Source organism: Serinus canaria, chromosome 5 (assembly GCF_022539315.1).
Source record: "Serinus canaria isolate serCan28SL12 chromosome 5, serCan2020, whole genome shotgun sequence".
In the NCBI taxonomy this organism is placed as follows: domain Eukaryota; kingdom Metazoa; phylum Chordata; class Aves; order Passeriformes; family Fringillidae; genus Serinus; species Serinus canaria.
In genome coordinates, this window is record NC_066319.1 from 13,675,117 (window position 1) to 13,691,696 (window position 16,580).

The 16,580-nt window shown below is 39.4% G+C and overlaps 1 protein-coding gene across 1 annotated transcript in view; it reads left to right on the forward strand.

Moving 5' to 3' along the window:
- Nucleotides 1-16,580, forward strand: part of OTOG (otogelin) — a 91,842-nt gene that overhangs the window by 17,372 nt on the left and 57,890 nt on the right. Inside the window, exons 15-23 of the mRNA XM_050975216.1 lie at nucleotides 1,120-1,265; nucleotides 6,848-6,980; nucleotides 7,933-8,110; nucleotides 9,816-9,940; nucleotides 10,797-11,009; nucleotides 12,605-12,770; nucleotides 13,270-13,344; nucleotides 15,813-15,856; nucleotides 16,277-16,430. Coding sequence (XP_050831173.1) covers nucleotides 1,120-1,265; nucleotides 6,848-6,980; nucleotides 7,933-8,110; nucleotides 9,816-9,940; nucleotides 10,797-11,009; nucleotides 12,605-12,770; nucleotides 13,270-13,344; nucleotides 15,813-15,856; nucleotides 16,277-16,430 — 1,234 coding nt within the window. The remainder of the gene's footprint in view (nucleotides 1-1,119; nucleotides 1,266-6,847; nucleotides 6,981-7,932; nucleotides 8,111-9,815; nucleotides 9,941-10,796; nucleotides 11,010-12,604; nucleotides 12,771-13,269; nucleotides 13,345-15,812; nucleotides 15,857-16,276; nucleotides 16,431-16,580) is intronic.

Consider the following 16,580-nt stretch of genomic DNA (forward strand, 5'->3'; position numbering starts at 1 on the left):
GGCCTGGCTTATCAGTTAAATGTGTTAACATTTCTGAAAATCAGTTTAAAGAGCCACAAATCCAATACCCATAATACACAGATGACAGATATTAGTGCCTCCTTCTGGGGGAAGAGCTGCTCAGGTACCCTGGCTGGGCATCAGGTGGGAACTCCATAACAAAAGCAAGGAAAAGTTTTGGTTCCTAACACCTGCTAGTAATATAAATCCAACTTTATAAGTTAGAGAATGTGTTAGTGTGTATGAACTCTTCAGCAGCAATAACAGTGAGGAACACGCTGAATTTACTGCCGATTTAGGTGCAGTGAGGAACACGCTGAATTTACTGCCGATTTAGGTGCAGTGAGGAACACGCTGAATTTGCCGATTTAGGTGCAGTGAGGAACACGCAGAATTTGCTGCCGATTTAGGTGCACTGAGGAACACGCTGAATTTGCTGCAGATTTAGGTGCACTGAGGAACACGCTGAATTTGCTGCAGATTTAGGTGCACTGAGGAACACGCTGAATTTGCTGCAGATTTAGGTGCACTGAGGAACACGCTGAATTTGCTGCAGATTTAGGTGCACTGAGGAACACGCTGAATTTGCTGCAGATTTAGGTGCACTGAGGAACACGCTGAATTTGCTGCAGATTTAGGTGCACTGAGGAACACGCTGAATTTGCTGCAGATTTAGGTGCACTGAGGAACACGCTGAATTTGCTGCAGATTTAGGTGCACTGAGGAACACGCTGAATTTGCTGCAGATTTAGGTGCACTGAGGAACACGCTGAATTTGCTGCAGATTTAGGAGCAGCGAGGAACACGCTGAATTTGCTGCAGATTTAGGAGCAGCGAGGAACACGCTGAATTTGCTGCAGATTTAGGTGCAGCGAGGAACACGCTGAATTTGCTGCAGATTTAGGAGCAGTGAGGAACACGCAGAATTTGCTGCCGATTTAGGTGCAGTGAGGAACACGCTGAATTTGCTGCAGATTTAGGTGCAGTGAGGAACACGCTGAATTTGCTGCAGATTTAGGTGCAGCGAGGAACACGCTGAATTTGCTGCAGATTTAGGTGCAGCGAGGAACACGCTGAATTTGCTGCAGATTTAGGTGCGTTATTGATGATGTTTTTCAGCGGAATGCTCGGTCTCAGGAGACACTCACTTCATGACCTTTGATGGGCGCAAATACACTTTCCAGGCCACCTGCCAGTACATCCTGGCCAAGAGCCGCTCGTCCGGGACGTTCACAGTGTCCTTGCAGAATGCCCCTTGTGGACAGGTAGGGCTTGCAGCCTTCTCGTAACTTTTATGTCCGGAAGGGTCTATCAACTGTGGGGAAAAAAAGCATTTAAGAAGAAAAGCAAGCTACAGGCTTGTGCATGTGTATAGCTGATACTAATGGTGCTGTTAAAGATAATTCCAAGGGTGGTCTTATTTTATATTTGAAAGTTTCTGAAGCTGTGCACAGGCATCACCAAATATTGTCTGCCTTATGTCCGAGATCTATTCTCTCCTCTATTTTGTGTATGCATTTCTGAGCATGTGTTGTAAAGCTATGTGTGAGGTGTAGAACACTGGTGAGGTTTTTGACTCCAGAGTTTCATTTATTTTCAGTCTTGATAGGGCTTATAATTTTCAGGAAGTTATGTCAAGGTAGGACAGGTCTTAAAAATACATCCATGGTATGGGAATTGCAGGTGACTGAGCTCAGCTGTTTTCTGGAATCAGGCTTTTCTCACTGTCTGAGTTCTACATGTGCATGTAAGGGCAGGATTTTCCCCACATTTGTATTAAAGTCATGATTACCATGCTGCTGGACTTGCAGTAGGAGAGAGTTTGTATCTTGGCCACTGTCTCCAATGGCCTTATGCAATAATTTTTATTTAGAAGCAACTGTACAGGTGTTTGAGGTGTATGTAGCCTTAAATATGACTTTGCTCTAGTTCTAGACTATCTATATATCTTAAGCCCACATTATGCCATAATTCACATAAAATCAGATTTAGTGCCATTGCTTTGTACTTCTGTGGAAATAACTACATTAGTTTTCTTTTGTGTTCTAAGAAAATGTGTGATTCTATAAGTCCTTTTGCATTAATGATTGCAGTCACTCTTCTCTGCAGTTTCCATTGTTCATGCACTAGAGATTTCCTTGGGGAGATGAAATGGTTATATAAGTTGTCATGCTACACTGTCTAAAGGCATGTTTTAGTAGTCATTTTCTATTTCTGCATTTTAACCCACTTCTCTGGAGGACAGAAAAGACTCAAGTAACAGGTTAGAATAAAGTTGCAGTGACAAGTTTATTATAATAGAAATCTATTTCCAATCCAGGGAAGAGATAGGAGACTGAGTGCAGGGAGTCCTCTGATCTCAGTGGTACAAGCTGAGAGGTAAGAAAAATAGTTTAACTGGATAGAGACCAAATATATTTGGAAATTTGATGATCCAGAAATAAATGTCTCTTCTGTGGTCCCTAGGAGAACCATATCAGGATGCCAGGTGAGATATGTGGCAGGGCCTAGAAGTTACCACTGTTGAAAAAGTGGATTCCTGGGTAGCAAATAAAATTGCTGCTTAACACTATTCTTATAGTCTTGAGCTCTTTGAGATGGAAGTTTTACAGTGAGGGCTGTGAAATGAAATGTTGGCAAGGACATGGACATTTAAAAAAACTTCTAGGCTTTAACCTCAGTGTGCTTTATTCTTGTGATCCTGCCAGTATTTCCAGTTTCTAGGAAGATTGAGGCTGTTTCAAGGTGTATTTGGTTGTTACAATTCCCCCCTTCAAATGCATATTTTAGTTAGCTTGGTTTTATTTTAGCAAGTTGGGCTGGCTTTGTTCTGTGCTAAGCTTGGAATCCTGAGGAGCTGATTAAGTTAGTATCATCTCAATTAAATAAATAAAAAAAAAGAGTAGCTGTGAAACAAAATATGAGCATAAGCATGCATCCATTCAGTCAGTGTCATAGTCTTAGAATTTTGCAGAGCCCAAGAAGCTTGAGAAAGGTGGTTGTGTATAGTACAGCTGTCCTATATTATGGAAGAAGAGCAAAGGAATTCCCCAGAGAAACTGTCTAGGCAACTTTTTATCAAAAGAGAGTTGAGGCCAAAGTGACTTCTTGCAGAAGCCCACAGCAGGTTTTCATTGGAAAGGTTTTTATTGGAAAGGCCATCAATAGAGCAAGTACCTCCTGTGGTACTGGGCAGAGTATGTGTGCCTATGTGTCTCATTCCCTTGTGTTAGGAGCAGTTCTCTCTGTGTACTAAACAGACAGAATTGTGCTTTTTGGTTTAGTTGTGGTTAATTTTTGTTGGGAAAAGTGATAACCAAACTAGTTGGCTTTCTGCCTCACTGCTGAGACTGTGCAGTGCCTTGCAGTAACTCTTGCCTTCTTCAGCCTGACTTAGGGACTTTGCTTAGTGTGTCTCTGTGTCCAGGTGGTTTGCAGGTGAAAAAACCTCAGATTCTCTTGGCTTTTACTGCATGTTCAGCTTCCTACTTCACCTAGCCTTTAACAAAGGTAACCTGATCAGCCCTAACAGATACAGATTTTACAGAGGTCTGAGTAAAGCATTCTGGATGTTAACAATCAGGTGGGTAATTAGAGGATTATGGGATATGTCCCAGGGCTACGTGCTGCTGATTTAATTATCAGTGTACAGGTGGTAAGAGGGTAGTGAGAACAGTGTTTGTAGTGGAGTGCAAGAATGTGGGGCTTCAGAGCAGCTATTCAAGGGTCTAATTATCAACCAGCTGGTACCACTTGGCAGAGGAGCTGCTTTTCAGTTCCCCAGGCACCCTCCATTATCTTTTTTACCCATTTATTAAAATTAATGAATTGAAATGGGAGGCTAAAAGATTTGTAATGTGGAATCTCATATTTCTTGATGGTTTGAGATTTTATGTGCTTCTTTAAAAAAGCCTTATCACGCCCATCTCATTCAAGCAGACTAGAAAATGTGGAAAGAAAATACCTGGGGAGATTTTAGCTTTCTGAATCACAAAGAATCCAGTCATCCTGAGCCTTAGAGTTGGTGACATAAACAGTCATCAGGCAACAAGTTATTTCAAAACGATGTGAAATTTTGTTTAAGCACTTTCTGGAAGGAGAATCAGTCAAGTCATCAGCACAGCTTAACCTTATCTGGGTTTCAGGTGACAGCCTCACTGGCTTTGTAGTTTGTATGATGAGAAGGTCTTCTGAATATAGATTTTTTTTTTTTTAAAGTATCTAGTGAGAGAAATGGCAATTCCTGTGAAAGCACCTGCCAAAAGCTGGCAGGGGCAGTGCTGTGAAAGAAACAGACTATTGGAACAGAGAACAGTTGTCAGGCAGAATTTCTCCTTCAGTTTAAGCCTGATGGAATAATAAAGCTCTTGTCAATACTGTGTAGTAATGTATATACTATGGAGGGTTGTTTTCTTGGTCCTCCTCTGCTCTTCATGCCACCTGCCATTCTTCAAATTTTAGCTTCTTAAAAGACCAAAAATATTGTCAGTCTATAGCTATTGTTGCTTAATGAAATGCACAGAAACCTGATTTCTTGGTAAAGAGGCAAGACAGCAAGATAAGCCAAAAGCACATGGTTTCACCAGGCAGATGTCTGTCTTCACTGTCACTCCAGGAGAGCTGGTTGAGCTGATGAAATATCTCCAGTTATTTTTATAATTTCCCATTTTCAGTTTCATTTTATCATCTCATCTGCTGGTGAAAGATCACTGTTGCATTGTTATCTAGAGACAGGGAAATTCTGCATGTATTTCTTTATCTTTACACACCATTGTGTGTACTTCTGTCTGTGGTATTTGAAGAGCTGTCAGGTGGTCTGCTCTGCTGCTAGTTCAGCGTCTGTCAGAGCCACAAGCCAGTGTCCAGAGATCCTTGCAGCTCTAGGAATGGTTTTCAACAAACAGGGTAACATTTGCCCTGGATTAGGCAAGTCCCAGTGAAAGTCAGAGTTGAATAAAAGTGGAAATCTTCAAGCTAAGCATTCTGATCTCTAACCATGAATGCTGCTATTCACTGTATAATTTTGATGTCTGTGCAACTGTCCAAAAGTTATCTTGACTATATCTTTTTCACTGCCTCTTTCAGCACTGAAAGTGCTTAAAACTTTACTGTTTCATCATTAGTCATTCCTTCACTGGAGGCAGTGGGGCTGAATAATGCAGCCTCCAACATCTCTGGTGGTTATCCCTTGGCTGCAGCCTAGTTCCAGATCCAATCAGTGTGGAATGTTCTGCAAGGAGACCTAGATTGCTCTTTCACCAAGTGATTTCTGACATGTCTGTGTACGTTCTGGTACATAAGGCTGTTTTGAATTTGTGCTCAAAATGGTGTTGGTGAGAGAGAGGTTTTAGTTACAATGTTGAGACATCAAAGATGCATAATCGAGGTGAGAGGAAAATGAACAAACAGTGTGACAAGAGTGGGCCTAATTTTTGTAATTGCTCTGGAATAGCTGTAAATGGTTACAAGGTCTTGCAGTGAAGGAGGCTGAACAGAAGAAACAAGATTTGGGTGCTTCCCCTTTTGTCTGCAGGCGGCAGGGAATGGACAGTCTCTAAACTTTATCCAGCCACACAAAGACAGTGGAAATAAGTTGGTGTCTCAAGCTATGGTAAAGGGGTTTGAGTGTAGCTGCAGTGTCAGAAACCAAATTTCCTTCTAGAGCAATGAGAGAGTAAAATGTAGACTGGGATTCTTATGTCTTTTAGCATGTAGCAAGGTCAATGCTGATATGGGGAAGTTTGAGTCGTCTCTTGATCCACCTCTGTGCCTGATTTTCTTTGATAGAACATTTCTTTTTTAAAAAAAATTAGTGATCAAATTCTTCCTGTTAAGAAAAATGTGTTAATCTACTGTAATTAATGTACATACTTTAATAAGCATTCTTTCCGTATTGACATTGGAAGCTGAAGAACCTGTAGTTCCTATGGAAAGTGGAAGTCCTGTCCTGAAAATTTTGATTGTAACTGAATTCTGTTAATCACCTCTCTGATTTGTTTCCGTGTTATTTAATGCAGATGTATTTGATGTGCAATCTCAGTTAATTAGCTGCTTTTGGTACTGTTGAAGATTAAGTTTCATTGAAGAGTGTGGGTGTAAAAAAAGTAAATAGGATTGGTCTAGGATTTTTTTCCTTAAGAATGTTTCATCCAGACTGCATTGCAGTATTCCTGCTCATGTGTTTTTCTATGTGGTGTTTTGATTTGGAGAAGTGAAATGCAAATAAGAATAAGCAATGGTAGCAGCAATAAGCAAGCTGGGTCAGTTGGATGTTGTGATATTATATGCTGGCATGATGCTGCCTTTTATATCAATATTCATCTACAGAGCTTATGAACATGCTCTATTCTACAACTTGCCTCGGAGATAATGAGCTTAAATGCTGTTTTAAATAATGATTCAGAAGCTGTTTCTAATGTTTGTCTTTAAAATAATTTTATATCTTAAAATATGCTTGAAAAGAACCTGGGTGTATCAGAACATATTGAAGGACAAATCTGATGTTTGCTGCACTGCTCTGTAGATAGTGCAGCATTGCTAGTGAGCATCAACTCAGCCTCAGTGGGCTTTTAATCATGGAGTCTCATGAACTGTGTGTGTGACTGTGTGAGCTATGTGAGAATTGTTCAAATTCCTCTTTCCAAATCCCCCTTCTGTGCTGTATTTGCATGGCATGTTCATGTCATTATTAAACCCATGTGGGAAATCATTCAGGATACTGATTTTTCTTACTTAGCTGTAAAGGCTGCACGTTGCTTAAGTGCACTCTGCTTAGAAGTAGGGTATATCTGAAAGTTTTCAACCCCTAAAGTATAACTTTTCTTGCTTGCTCTGCTCTCACTTGCAGAACCAGGATGGATCATGTATCCAATCTGTCAGCCTTATCCTTAAGCAGGACCCCAAGAGGCAAGTGACCCTGACTCATTCAGGAGATGTTTTGATCTATGACCAGTACAAAATTAACCTGCCTTATGCAGATGGTAAGGAGTGATACATAAGCATATAACTCTTATCAAGCTCTAGAGCAGTATTTCAGTGGCATTTGTGCATGTTGTGGTACTGTCAGTATTGCTAACATACTGAAATTAAAAGGCATGTTTTAGTGTCAATATTGTGATTTCTTATGAAATGCTTCACAAATTAACTTCTGATGTACTTTTTACAGCAATGGTGGGAGTTGTTGCAGTAGCTGCATTAGGCTAGTTGTCTCTTACACCAAGATTTTGTGTATTTTAACAAGTCCAAAGGCCATCCCTCACATTTGCAAGATTTTTTAAATTCTTGCCTGAGGGGAAATTCTTTCCTCTGATTCTTGAATAGAATAATTTCTTCTCCTATTTTTGTAAGCAGAAAGAACCCTACTGCCCCTTAGAGATGAGCTACAGATTTTCAGATAAAAATTTTATTTGGTTTCTTTTTGCTTTGAGTTTTTAAATCTGTCCTAGATGTGTTTGGCATTCTGCATAGGTATATATGAGAGATTTAGTGTTATCTTTAATGAGAGTTTTATATGCAAATCGTTAGTACATTTGGTGTCTGCAAGGCCTTGGCTCCTTGGGAATTTCACAGAAAATGTTTTAACATAAGAATCATGTTCCTGGTTTTAGCATTAGTTTGTCTACAAAAAATGTTCTGCAATCGTTTTATATTTACATTGATTTCATTTAGTTTATCTTTCTGGATATTTCAGTGAACTCTCAATGCATTTTGAACAAGTGTGGTGAGTCTCACAGGTTGCTTGGTTTGCTCCTAAAGTTTGAATCAGTATAACCTCTCATGAGAAATGAATGTTTAGAGGAAAATAGGGCCTTAATAGGAAAAAAATCTTAAATAAAAGTGATAAAACCAACACTAGTGAAATGACAAGAAACAAAATGTAAATTTCAAGCAGGTTTCCTTTGCCTTTGAGCAATCTGTGTTTTTGCTCCCCAGAGTTATTTGAGGTACGGAAACTGTCCTCTGTATTTCTGCAAGTGAAGACCCAGATTGGATTGCAGATCCTCTACGACAGAGAAGGGCTGAGGCTTTACCTTCAGGTGGATGAGCGGTGGAAGGACGACACCGTGGGCCTGTGTGGAACCTTCAATGGAAACACAGAGGATGATTTTCTGTATGCAGAGCTGCCAGATTTCTGTCTGCCAGGATATGAATTGTCTGTAGTTACAGGGGTGGATCAAGGGTACTGAAGCTGAAAGGACAGATACCAGGAATAATTTATTTTGAAGCTTTTCATTAGTGAGAAAGATGGTAGGGTTCAGTTTGCTAACAGAAAATCTGTAGCTTCAGCTGCAGGATATCAAACCTGCTTTTGCTAGAAATATTTTAATTTTATTTAAAATTCTGGTGAAATATGTTTGTTCCACAAGGGCTATTTTACCAGAAGAATGTCCAAAATATGGAGTGGCCTATATACAGAACTTTCTGCCTCTCTGCAAGACTCTGTCTCTTTCCAGCTCCTATTTTCTCCTGCAAGCCCTAATCTGCTGTCTCTGACAGAGCCTCCATTGTTCAGTGCCTGCAGACCAGCAAGAGGAACTGGCTGCTGCCTGAGCTTCCCTTCCTTGTGCTGCAGGGAGAAGTGCTCAGACCTGCCCAAGCACCACAGCCAAAGCTGCTGTTTGCCCAGCTTCTTTGCTCACAGACACTAAAGAGCAAATTGGCTTCCAGTGGATTAGAGTGGCCAGATGGAGCTGGGAGAAGAACACAAATTTAGGATACAACAGGGTAAAAAATAGGAGATAATAAAATTTTATACTCTCAGAACAGCTAGATTTTTTCTAACTAAAAACTAATAGGAAATTGGAAAAGGTTTGTTTTAGTTCCCATTTAAAAAGACAGATACACAAATATACCAGTGGAGTTTTGAACATTTTCTATGTTACAGATTAAAAAGCATTATCTCATTATTTATAATGAGACTAGGAAATACATAGTCAGCATCTCAGTGAAGAGCTATTATTTATGAAGAGCTACTTAAAATATTTGTTTGACGTGTAGTTTTGTAGTTTATTTTTGATGACTGTCTTTGGATTGTTCTCATGCAAATGAGAAGCTGTACAATAGTTGATATTTGTAAAATCAGCCCTTAAACCTGGGGTCTTAAAAATTGTGCTCAGACATGACACTGACTGTGGTATCAAAATTTGCCATAGTCAGTGGTGTCTTTTGCAGCACCTTCACTCCCAGCTGCTTTAGCAGTGGCAATACTCCTGATTGTGTGCCTCATGCCATCTTTGCCCTCAAGTGTCATGCTCCATATTTTAATGCACAGTCTTGATTATTCTCTCTGTGCAAGATTACTGTGCCTTGGTGATTTTGATCCAAGTCTTTATTGTTCAGCTTCTATTACCTAGGCCTCATAGGTATCTGTTCAACTGCTTTTGCAGTTAGATTCCTGGAGGCTTGGGTTTCTTTTCTCTTTCCTACAAGGAATAAAGGGCCTAGGAAGCCAACAACAGACAGAAAATTATAGGTAAAGGAGAGATGAAATATGGATTGGATATCTCTAAAGAACCAAAAGGACAAATAAGGGAGTTCAAGCTATCAAGACAGTGATGCTCCCTGCTTTCTTATAAAAAGGGAATTTGGTCTGTTTTGGTCTTTTCTTCCTTAAGACATCTTTAGAGGATATATTCTTTTTTTTCCTGGGCCTCTACCTGCTAAAAAAGGAGTCCTGAAACTTCTGATTACAGTTTTATAGGCGAGTGAATGAGGATATGAAATAGTGTAAGAGGGGCTTGAATCAGAGGGTGTAAGAACTAAAATAATCTGCAAATTCACTATTCCTTTTCTGACTGACTTCTGTTTTGTGAAAGATCTCCAGTTGGAGTAACAGAAAGCACTCCAGAGCTGTTTGGAAACACCTGGAAAACCTCATCGGCGTGCGTTCTGGCGCATGACAGCTCGCAGGTGGATCCCTGCGATGTTCATCTGCAGGCAGGTGGGCAGATTCTCACTGACAAATGCATTTCTGCTTAGTACACCTGTGCCCATTTTCCTAGTTGGATCAGGTAATAACCAGACCTACCCATTAAAGAAGTTAGTACCTAGGGGTAGTATAGAGGCAGCTGAGTTCAATCCTTTTACAAAATCCTTAAACAAGACACAGTGAGATTTTTTAATGTTGCAGAGGTGTTTGAAATACGTCATTTTTATTTCTGTGTTTAGTTAGACATGCATTAAAGTTTGGTGGAATGTCTTGTATTGGTGATGCTGCTAGTTAAGATGGAGACTCAAAACTACTGCAGTATTCAATTTTGAGAATACTGAAAAAAGTGTAAATACTTGATTTAGTTGTCCACTATGGAAGAGAATGGGGAGGAGACAGATGCTTATGCATTGCCAGCCTATAGATTTAGCTGAAAGGGTCCAGCTGGGATAACATGCAGGTGGCTGATGCTTTGAGGACCACAGAGGTCACTAAGTCATCAGTTGCATCTATTTCACAATTTCTACCACTTCTTGTATCGACACTAAACACTTGTAAAGGCACAGAGGTAGAATTTTAAGGTTTTCCCTGTAAATTCAGCAGTGCTAGGGAATCATCATGTCTCCTGCTACATCACTTGTCCTTGGAGTATTTGCACGATGTGCAGTGCTAAAAAGCTGCATTCTTGATAACAGGTTGGGACACGAATGTTAGTCCTTCAGTACAGCTGTATAGATAGCAAAGATAAAAAGATTTATGTGGCAATAGTTTATAGCCATGATTGGTTGCATTGTGTAGAAGACACTTTTTGTTCCAAGTCTTTTTAAGCTCCCTCACTGAAACAGTTTTTAATCTGTTATTTGTGTAGCCTCTTATGCAGCGGAAGCTTGTAGCATCCTTACGAAAGATCTTTTTGCTCCATGCTACCCCTATTTGAGTCCTGTTCCCTATTTTGAGCAGTGCAGAAGAGACACTTGCAAATGTGGACAGGCTTGTTTTTGCTCTGCTCTGGCCCATTACGCTCATCACTGCCGAAGGTTTGGAGTTGTAATAGATTTCAGAGGAGCTGTCCCAGATTGTGGTGAGTTTCCTGTCACTTCTAGACTTAAATAATTATTGCCTCAGGACTTTAGAGACAATCAGCAAATAAAATTAAATCAATGTAATCTTTTAAATAAGAAAATGATTGATTGATTTTAACACCACCTTTTGCACACAGGACAAGGTTCTTTTTTTTTAAAATAATTATCTGTCAAGACAGAATTTGTACCAGTGTCTTTAGAGGATGCTTACTTTATAATTTCCTTTCTGTAGTTGTTTGACTTATGAAATATTTCAAATATTTTTAAAGTAGTCAGAGGGCTTCAAATGTATACAGAATTCAAAAGATGTCAGCCCTTATTATATGGCATTGCATATCTCATACCATATAGCTATTATTCATGAACTGCATAAATAGATTTCTTTTCCTTGTAGATGCTAGGTTTATCTAATTCTTTAGATGAACAAGATGAATAATTAAGAATTAAGTATTAAGCAATTTTAGTTGGATTATTTTCTACTTCTGCAGTCTGACAATCTCTTGGCTTGTTCTCTTACTGTCAGTGACACTGAAATACACCAAGTGCTGAAACAAGTGTTGAAACTTGGTATGGTTATTTATTTTAAAATGAATAGAAGATTATAGAATATATGTGTCTTTATAGATGGTGATGTCCGTTAACTACTTCATGAATCCTCATAAGCAAATGATAATATTAAATGCTTTAGTTTATATTAAATTTTAGTGATGAAAAAGATATTGATAGGGCTTGTTGGGCCCTCCCATACATTTTCAAAAAAGTATAGAATTGGAAACCCTATCAAACAATCTGAAATTGACACCCCTGTTGTAGGTCTGGCTCTATTAACAAGTCTGAGAATCTTTTCTAAGGAGCATTCAAGAACTTAACAGTCAGCAGGTGTCATCACATCATGTAATTATCTGTGTTTTAATGCATGATAAAGAAAATGAGGTTGGTCCAGCTCGACCATCTCAAGCTTGAATATCTGTATGTATATCTGACAAGACTGCCTTGTTTGCAATTATTAGGGCATGAATGTCTGTGTCCACTTATGGTTGAATGAGTCACTCAAGCCATTTGATTTTATTTTACTTTTCTGGAAACAAATACAGTTTTCTTACAGTATATTGAAAACGTCATGCTTTTAGCTTCTAAAATATGTTAATCTGTTAGTATTTTAAGAGCTTCAGGTTTTTTTTAAGTAGAGCTTTATAAGAGATTTATAGATATATATAAAAGAAATTTTAATATGGTATTGGGCAACATCTGCAAAGTACACATTTTATTTAAAGCTTTTAAGACTGTCTTTAAAGGTGCTGTGCATATCCAAAAGCCCATGCACAAATGCCAAGTGCTTTCAGAGTTAGAGGCAAAAAGGCTTCAGCTGTTTGGTTTCCACGGTGTAAATCTGGATTAACTGCACAGACTCATTGCACTTGTTCTTACTGTGGATTTACATCTGTGTAGTTTACACAGCCTAGTGCCAAGATGGCAATTTTAGTGGAATTTAATGTGATTGGGAACAAAAGAATGGAGATCTAAATCAGAAAACTGTTGGGAGGTCCTCGAGTCTCTTGCAGCGTAATTTGAGAGATTTGTTTCGTTTGGACAGCTCTTTCATGTGAGGACACAAAGGAGTACAGTACTTGTGTATCTACCTGTGGCAGGACCTGCCAAGCCCTGTCTGTGCCAGAGACATGCAGCAGTGACTGCGTTGAAGGCTGTGCTTGTCCCTCTGGAATGTACTTGGATACCAGGGCTGAGCGATGCGTGCAGAGGTGGGTCACGTTGCAGTTCTCATAGCCACGCTCACTCTGTGGTTTCAGACCACCACATTTGCAAGTCAGAGTGGAAAACTAATTAACTTCTACCCTTGTAGATGATATGCATCTGTAAGCTTGACAGGGTCTCTTAGAATGACACAGAACTGATGTCTGTGTTGATCAGAAATAGCTTTTCAATAACATGGCCACTCATCCTACATCATCAGCACTAGTTGTTACTTTCTGTCTGGTTTTTGGCACACAAGAAATACAAAAGTAAGCTTCCATTTTCCTAGTGATTTGGTTTGATATGTGCTTGAGTTATACAGCAGTGTTGAGATCAATTGCTTGCATTTAAAAAAACAAAACCAAACAACCACAAAACCACTGGCTAAGAAAAAAAACCTCACTAAACCCAACAAAACTACTGACATTTGAGCAGCAGTTAGGTCAATGGGAGTTTTATCTTGTTTTTTCAGTTTGGGTTAATCCGTTACATGCTTTTCTATTCCAGAAATGAATGCCCATGTTTTTTTCAAGGAATTGACTACCCTCCTGGAGAAAATGTCATGACATCTTTAGGCAAATGGTAAGATAACAAATTGTGTTTTTACATAACTAAATTTTATCATATTTTTAAGAGCTCTATCAAATCTCTTTGGGTAGTTTTTTGGTTTTTCTTTTTGGTTATTTTTTGTTTTGTTTTAGTTACTTTTAAATGAAACCTACAGAATAAACCTGCATCAGTTTTCTGTGTTTGACAAAAGTACTTTAGAACTCAGGCTTTTCAGGCTGCTGAGCTTTGTAATGCAATATATTGAAGTGCAAAACAGAAAGAAAAGCCACAATAATTTCTTATATCCATACTAATGTGGAGAGCTCCAGTACAGCACAGTCATTTCCTGACTTCCATAGATCTTCATTGCTCTTCTCCTTCCCTTTACCAGATTCTAAATCCATTTATGTAGAATTATTAAGAATCTGTCTTCCACTAGTATAGAATCATTGTAAAAGATCAATGTGGCTCTTATCAACTAACAATCAACACAAAAAAATGTCAGCTGCAGCCAATGGTAAATAAGCATCTCTGTTATTGTTCCTTACATCTGGCATTTGTTCTTGTCCTCTTGCTCTTCCATTTGCATCATTGCAGTCCTGACATTAAAGAAGGAAGTTTGTTAGGTGACCCTGGCTCCTGCCAGCTGCATCCTTTTAGACATTTATTTATGTCTGGAGAAGGTTAAGTAGTGTGGACGACAAGCTCTGTAAATAACAAGCCTTCAGAAATAATATCTGAGCCCTGACTGCCTGTATCAGTTGTTACAGCACCTAAATAAAAGCAGAGCAGACCAAATTGTCTGTGATGGATCAGTGGAGTACTTTAGTTTGTTACCAGGGCCACGTTAGAGACTGGGGTTGTCAGACTCCTGTTGCAATGGGGGCCCTTAGTGAGCACACCCAAACGCCTTCTCACTCTTGCAAGCAGTCCATAAATACTGACTATTATACATTGATATCTTACTCACCAAGTTAGCTTATTTTTTTACCTTAGGACAGATTCCCTGGAGTGTGCCAGGCAGCCCATCATGCAAAGGCTGCAAAGGTGCTCTGTTGCCTGCCCTCCCAAGGTGTTTTTGTTTACAGAATGTGCCAAACAGCCCTGGCAGCCAAGAGAAGGGGCTTCTCCTGGTGGATCTTTAATCTTCCTCCTCAGAGGTCTAGTTGAGCTAATTTTGCTGACCCATGTGATGGATATGTGGTTGAATGCAGATCATGTGATCCTCCACAAATGTAGGGTTTTGGCTGTAGACAAAAATCCTCTTCATGTTGATTTCAGTGGAATTGTTTGAGATCTGGCAACTTGTGTTTATTAATAAAATTAAAATCTATTGGTTTATAACTACTGGATTTCTAGCTGGATTAGAAATCTGTCTCTCCCATCTAGTCACAATTTTTACTTGAGGTGTTTTTTTGATGAGGCTGTATACAGATCTGCTGAGAGGAAAGGCTTTCAAATGCTGAGGTACACACTGTCAGCTCCTGTGCATTGCCTTGTGCTAACTAATGCAGTAGGAATCATGTAGGAATACATGTGGGGATGAACTGGAGAAAAAATGCTATGTGATAAAGTGTTCTTTTTATCTGTCACTTTCTATTAGAAACAACTATGATCTTTATTTTATTCTCTCCATCTTTTATTTGTCTCAGTTGCTTCCTATTTGGAATTCCCCCTTTCAAACTGGAGTTTCTTCTCTATGGAATAGCTTTTCTGCTCTGTTGCTTTCAACAAGTTATTTAAAATATTTTCATTGGTGTTATATCAGCCTTTGAGTTGCCTCCCTCTCCTTTTCCTCTTGCCCAGGTGATACTATGCAGTCCATGAGTGCTTTTCCTGCAGGGCTTTGGGCTCCATACACAGCTCCAAATGTGTTCACAGGGAGGCTGGAGCACATACAGGATTGGATTCTGAATCTGCTGACCAGCCAGAGGAGTCCTGGGGATGCTTTAGCCATTGCAAAAGAATGGGAAAGTAGTGCTGGATTTCATGGCCTCAGGTTCTTTAGTGATGACCAGGACCTGAAACTCAGCCAGCACTGCTACAGTTTTCCTTGACAATGAGCTGCAATAGGAGCTGCTACTGTTTTAGAAAAATACTGGGCTATTTTGGCTCCAATTAAAAAGGAGCAGACAGTGTTAGTTTTCTCAGTGCTTCCCTGCACACAGTATCCTGTTAGGCTGAGTTTTGTGCAGCTTTGAACTGTTTCATGCAGGGGAAATGTGTTTTGGGGAGCAGCATGGCGGCATATTCTTGTACATACTTTTTTGTCAGCTCATGCATCTTAACTCCTAATAACATTATGCATAAAACAAAAGTTTGGAGTTTAAGTAATGTTCTTCATGGATTAAGACAATGCCTTATCCACAGTTGTAATGTTCAATGCAGACTTCCATAAAATTATTTTCTATTGACTCATTCTGCATTACTAAATAGAAGATATATTAATATATTTTAGCTCTTCCTGGCTCTCAGTACATCTTTGTGTGTTTCTTTTGCAGCCATTGCAGGGATGGAGTAATGAGCTGTGATAACAACATAATAGGTGAGTGAAGGGGAAGGGAGAGGGAAAAGATACTTCAGGTTCAGTGAATACATTTCTGCCAGTCTCTCTTGTCTGAACTAGTGCAGTGTGTATAAATTAGCTTCTGGGAGGGGATCCATAATTCTCTCTTTGTGTGTTTGATAGTAATGCTCCTGCTTTGTACCAGCCTAACAACTTTTTTTCCCCCAGTACTTTAAAATACATTTTTTTGTGATAAACAGCACACTTTCAGTAGGGCAAACAAGGGTTAGCTTTGCCCCAAATAATATGAGGAGAGGCAACTGAATGTTACTAGTATTACTGGTATATTGCTAGTATTGCTGGGTGTTATAACTTCTGTTACAAATCCTTACTGCACACATTTACAGAACACAAAATTTCAGGTGTGAAGACTAAAGCATTTGTCAATTTTTTCCCCAGCACACAGCTGCCCAGTTGGACAGATTTATATTAACTGCAGTAATCCACAAGTGGATCCTGAGCTCAGCAGAGAGAGGACTTGTGAGAATCAGCTGCTAAACCTCACTTTCTCAGCACACCTTCCTTGTGTGTCAGGCTGTGTCTGCCCACCAGGGTGAGTACAGACAGATTTGCCTTTTCTGGTGCACAAACATGATAGAGTAATTAATTCTAATTGGACAATTTGAGATCCCAAAGGCTGAGCATCAAACTTGTAGAGGCTTACCCTGCAATACTGCTTGTTCAAGTCATAATAAATGCAAAA